The sequence below is a fragment of the Herpailurus yagouaroundi genome, unplaced genomic scaffold, assembly GCF_014898765.1.
Source record: "Herpailurus yagouaroundi ecotype Mexico unplaced genomic scaffold, PumYag 166, whole genome shotgun sequence".
Classification (NCBI taxonomy): Eukaryota; Metazoa; Chordata; class Mammalia; order Carnivora; family Felidae; genus Herpailurus; species Herpailurus yagouaroundi.
Window position 1 is genome coordinate 6,210,244 of NW_024412407.1, and position 5,696 is coordinate 6,215,939.

Below are 5,696 nucleotides of genomic sequence, written 5' to 3' on the forward strand. Positions count from 1 at the left end.
ATCCAGGAGAGCACATTACACTTAATTCTTGTATCCTTAGGCACCTCTTGATTGTGATAGTTCTCAGACTTTGTTTTTGATGACACTGGCAGTCCTAAGGAGTACTAGTCAGATATTTTGTACAGACCCCATCAATTTGGTTTTATTTGATGTTTTTCTCATGGTTATATTACTGTTATGGGTTTGGGAGATGGGGACCACAGAAGTGAAGTACCATTGTCAGTCATCACATCATATCGAAAGTACATACTATCAACATGACTTAACCATTGCTGATATTAACCTTGGTCATTTGTCTTAGGTAGCATTTGTCAGGTTTCTCCACTTTTTTCCCCCTTGTCACACTGTATTCTTTAGAAGGGGTCCAATACACTATGTTCAACCCACATTTAAGGAGTAGGCAGGTACGCTCTACACTTCATTGAGAGTGTAGTTTCTACCTAAGTTATTTGGAATTCTTCTGAGAGGAAGATTTTCTGTTCTCTTCCATTTATTTCATTATTCAATTATTTATTTATATTGGTATAATAGGTATTGATTTTATGCTTTTGGTTATAATCTAATGTTATGTTGTTTCTTTTGTTGCTCAAATTGTCCCATCCTTAGTCACCCGGGTCTCTTTCATTTGGTTCCTGTGTCCCTTTAACATACCCTTATCATTGTGGGTTTTGTTGTTATTGTTGTTGTTGTTGTTGTTGTTGAGTGCTTCCTTTCTGTTGCTACTAGATGCTTCAGGTTCATCTGGTACCTTTTCTGTTTCAGCCTTCAAATCTACCTGTTCTCTGCTCTCTGAGCTGTTGTAAACCTTTTTGCAACATTCTTTTCAGAGCTGCTTTTACTTCCTTGTTCTTCAAGCTGTAGACAAGGGGATTCACTAGAGGAGTGACCACACTGTACTGTATGGAAAAAATTAACTCCAGTGGGGAACTTAAGGTTGGCATGAGATAGCGAAGAAAAGCAGATCCATAGAAGAAACTCACTGCAGTGAGGTGGGAGGAGCAGGTGGAGAAAGCCTTGCTTCTGCCTGAGGTGGAGGTGATGCTCAGGATGGTGGAGATAATACGGGTGTAAGAGAAGAAGACCAGGAGTAAGGTTCCAGAGGCATGAATGATGGCAGAGCACACCAGAACTGCAAAGTTGGTGGAGATATCAGAGCAAGACAGAGAGAATAGAGATGGCAGTTCACAGCTGAAGTGAGGCATGACATGAGTCCCACAGAAGTCCAAATTGCAAGCCATGAGGGTGTTAATGAGAGCATCCAGAAAGCCCAGTCCCCATGAGACCCATACCAGACCCCCACACAACTGTTTACTCATCACCTGGTCATAGAGCAGGGGGTTGCAGATGGCAGTATAGCGGTCATAGGCCATGGCAGAGAGCACAAAAGCTTCAGTCCCTGCGATGGAAAACACAAAAAATGCCTGAGCGAGGCAGCTTTCTATGGATACTGATTTCTTCTGAGACAGGAGATTCTCCAGCATCTTGGGCACAGTGACTGAAGTTAAACAAAGATCCAGGAAGGAGAGGTGACTCAAGAAGAAGTACATGGGGGTGTGGAGATGGGAATCAGTCATAATCGCCATCATCATCATCAGGTTCCCCATGATGGTCAGGAGGTAAATTTCCAGGAAAAATGCAAAGAGGAGAATTTGGGTGTGAGGGTCAGCAGATAGCCCAAGGAGGATGAATTCTGTGATGGTGCTGTGGTTTCCCAAGACCATGACAGAAGATGTTCCACTGGAATGAAAGCATAAAGAAGCATGAAATATTCACCTTCTTTTTGTGCCACCTCAGAATCTCTACTTTATTCCATGTATGCACATCTTCAGTGTGCTCATCTTTTACACAGATTTTTAAAACATCTACTCTCCCTCCCTCCCAGGATTCTTCCCTCACTTGATTGCCAACCTCACAGGTCCCGAACTCTGAACCAGACCATTAGTACTCTTGTGGCTCCTCTCCCACAAATAACTCTGGAGACCTTCATATAATTTTTCAGTTTAGTCTATGACTGAATGGTTTCATCTCCTTGAACTGTCCTTTGATTGTAACCTACAATACTACTGGTCAAACTATATCCAATACACTTCTTGGAGAAGTGATTCTAATCATCTCTGGTTTCTTGAGTCACACAGTGTTTCATTCTCCATTCAAAAGCTTGTAAGAGTTTGATATTACTTTATAATATCATGCTATATTTATTATATTTCTGCCATTCATGTGTCTCTCTCTAGTGTATTTGGTTATTTAATTCCAAGGACAGTTTCAAAATGTATGTGTGTGTGAGTATATGCATGTGGTGGGAAATGGGGTTAAGAAAGGAGATTGCTGGGAGTGCCTGAGTGGCTCAGTTGGTTGAACATCTGACTCCTCATTTTGGCTCAGGTCATGATCTCATTGTTAGTGAGTTCTAGCCCGGCACCGGGCTCTGTGCTGACAGCTCAAAGTCTGCTTGGGATTCTCTCTCTCCCTCTCTCTTCGCCCCTCCCCTGCTCATGCTCCCTTTCTCTCTCTCAAAAATAAATAAACATTAAAAAAAAAAAAAAAGAAAGGAGATTTCTAATCTGTATTTTTAAGATTAACCCTCCCCCACCCCAAAAATTCAGATTCATAGGACTTGTTCAGTTCCTCAGTTTGAACAGTCAGGATTTGCATCTCCTCTATATAAGCCTATGACCAGAACTTTTAATTCTACAGTGCTCCTGAATAATTATAAACTTATCTGGTTGGCATTTAAAGATTACTCAGTTTTTGAAGTAATTTCTCTACCAGCAGAGAACCTGTTTTACTTGGTCTTTTCTGTGATGGGTATTTTAAGCATTGCCCAGGTGGTTCTGCTACCTCTGTGCTACAGAATCAGGCACGAACTGGTCAGACCAGACTTGCCGGTGCCCTCATTACTCTCCTATTCTCTGCCTTGACTTCAGCTGAGACTCTGTTGAAAATTTTCCCTACAAATCTTGACCTAAATCCTACCTATTTTTCCATCTCACCTTAATTTCTATTTCTTCCCTTTTTTTTTTTAATTTTTTTTTCAACGTTTATTTATTTTTGGGACAGAGAGAGACAGAGCATGAACGGGGGAGGGGCAGAGAGAGAGGGAGACACAGAATCGGAAACAGGCTCCAGGCTCCGAGCCATCAGCCCAGAGCCTGACGCGGGGCTCGAACTCACGGAGCGCGAGATCGTGACCTGGCTGAAGTCGGACGCTTAACCGACTGCGCCACGCAGGCGCCCCTCTATTTCTTCCCTTATATTACCTCCTTCCCTGCCTGGATGGATTATGGAAAATAATGATTTTCACTGGTCCCAATTATATCTAGGTATTATCAACTGTTTAGCTTTTTCTCTACTGGGAGATCTCAACAAAACTTCAGGGGCTGCATTATTTCAAATTTTAGAATATGGAAATTGAATCTGAAAATGCTGTGGTAACTTCTGGTGTTGAGAGGATTAGTGGGTAAGCTTAACATCCCTCCCAGGTCTGTGAAGCTTCCATATCTGTGCTTTTTACACTCTGACTGGCTGACATTCATTTGCTTAAGCATGTGTACTTCTCTTCACTCTATGTTCTCTTTTGTCGCTTATTCTCTGAACTGTTTTGGGCCTTCACCTGGGTATCTATCTTACTCTGGCTTTTAGTAGGATGTATGAGTAGTGTTTCTTTTTCCTCCAAATGTGTTGCTTGTTTATGAAGAATACATTTGGTATTTAATCATCCATATTATCTTAAATCCTGAACATACAGCAGAATGAAAGGCAATAATGGGTGCTCAGGATTTGTTAAATGTAGAAAGAATGAAAGAATGAAGTGAATATGACATGTGCTTTGTTAGAGGAATATACCTAGCTTTAATTCTAACTTTAGAAATAAACAAAACTGGGGTGTCTGTGTGGCTCAGTCAGTTAAGCATACAACTTTGGTTCAGGTCATGATCTCACGGTTCGTGGATTTGAGCCCGGCATCGGGCTCTGTGCTGACAGCTCAGACCCTGGAGCCTGCTTGGGATTCTCTGTCTTCCTCTCTCTCTGCCCCTCCCCCACTCACGTTCTATCCCTCTCTGTCTCTCAAAAATAAATAAATGTAAAAAAAAAAAAAAGGAACAAACAAACAAAACTTGGGGCACCTGGGTGGCTCAGTTGGTTAAGCATCGACTTCAGCTCAGGTCATGATCTCACGGTTGGCGAGTTCGAGCCTGGCAATGAGCTCTGTGCTGACAGCTCGGAGCATGGAGCCTGCTTCAGATTCTGTGTCTCCTTCTCTCTCTGCTCCTCTCCTGCTCGTGCTCTGTCTCTGTCTCAAAAATAAATAAACATTAAAAAAGTAAAAAAATAAATAAACAAAACTGGAGGATGCCTGGGAAGTGGTGGAGAAAGGTTGCAAAGACGGAAGACTTATCTTTTGTTGTAATAATTGGTACCTAAAGGTTCCTTCCCCCAGGGAGCAGCTCATTCTTACTAGCTAATTTCTGTCCATGCTGGGAGGGTGGCTTAAAACCATGACATTTATGTGTACATTCCATTGTCTACCCTGTCAATTCAGTAATCTATCCACCTGTGTTCCTGTTCAATTATTCATCCATTAATTTATCAGTTCTCTCATTTACCTAATTATTCAAAATATTATGGGTCTACTTTGTGCAAGCCCTCCTACTTATAACAGGTTGGCCAAACAACCTTATCTAATGTTTGTTGAACTGTTGTGTGAATACACTTATTTGTCCTGCTTTTCCAGTCATACGTTTCTAGCATTCATCGCTGAGTTCTTGTGTTGGTTAACTTTTTTTATACCCAGCTTGAAACCTCAGACTCTTCCTTTAGTGAGTCTTTTCTGGTATGTAACTCTTTGCAATAATCATAACCTGTCACCCAGAATTCCGAATTGACTCTGAATTTCCCAGCTTTCATCCGGGGAATTTCACCACAGTGTCATGTTTTTCTGGCCCACAGAACTCACAAGAACAGGTTCTATTCCTGCGGAGTGAGCCAATGTCCTGCTTTTCCTTTCTTTTCGTCTTTGTTTCTTTCTCTTTTGTTTGTTTATTTATTTATTTATTTTGAGAGAGGGGGAGAGGGAGAGAGAGAGAGAGAGAGAGAGAGTGAGCGAGTGAGCTCGCAAGCAGGGGAGGGGCAGAGACAGAGGGAGAGAGAAAGAATCCCAGGCCTGCTCTGCACTGTTAGTTCAAAGCCCAATGTGGGGCTCAATCTTATGATCTGTGAGATTATGACCTGAGCCGAAACCAAGAGTTGGTTGCTTAACCAGCTGAGCCACCCAGTTGCCCCATCTTTTCTTATTTCTTATTTAAACAAGTTCTCATATTCCCACCCCTTATCAGAACCCATATTCAAATCACCTCTCTGTTCTATCTGGCGAGTAACTTGCAGCCCAGCATGATAGCTCAGATTAATTCAGATTCTGCAGTGAAGATGAACAACCAGAAGGAAAGTTCGGTTCCTGCTGTCTCTGAATTTATAAAATCTCGCTGGAATAAACGGTTTCTTTTGTCTTTCAGTAGCAAAGTAAACAGTCAATTCAGTACATTTACTTTAACTGGAAAATTTCTCAAGATTTATAACTTACTTTTTGATTTTGGCCATTTTCTCCATATTTACTCTCTAGTTTTTTCCATATTTGTTCTCATTGGAGACCTGGCCACAATCCCATTTTTATTTTTGGCATGTAACCCAAGCAAATT

General features: G+C 41.6%; 1 protein-coding gene across 1 annotated transcript; it reads right to left on the reverse strand.

Moving 5' to 3' along the window:
- Nucleotides 1-614: 614 nt before the first annotated feature.
- LOC121039058 (olfactory receptor 8S1-like) lies at nucleotides 615-1,721 on the reverse strand. The gene has a single exon (XM_040489059.1). It carries the CDS (start codon nucleotides 1,719-1,721, stop codon nucleotides 759-761), a length of 963 nt encoding a protein of 320 aa, XP_040344993.1. The 3' UTR covers nucleotides 615-758.
- Between the last annotated feature and the right edge of the window lie 3,975 nt (nucleotides 1,722-5,696).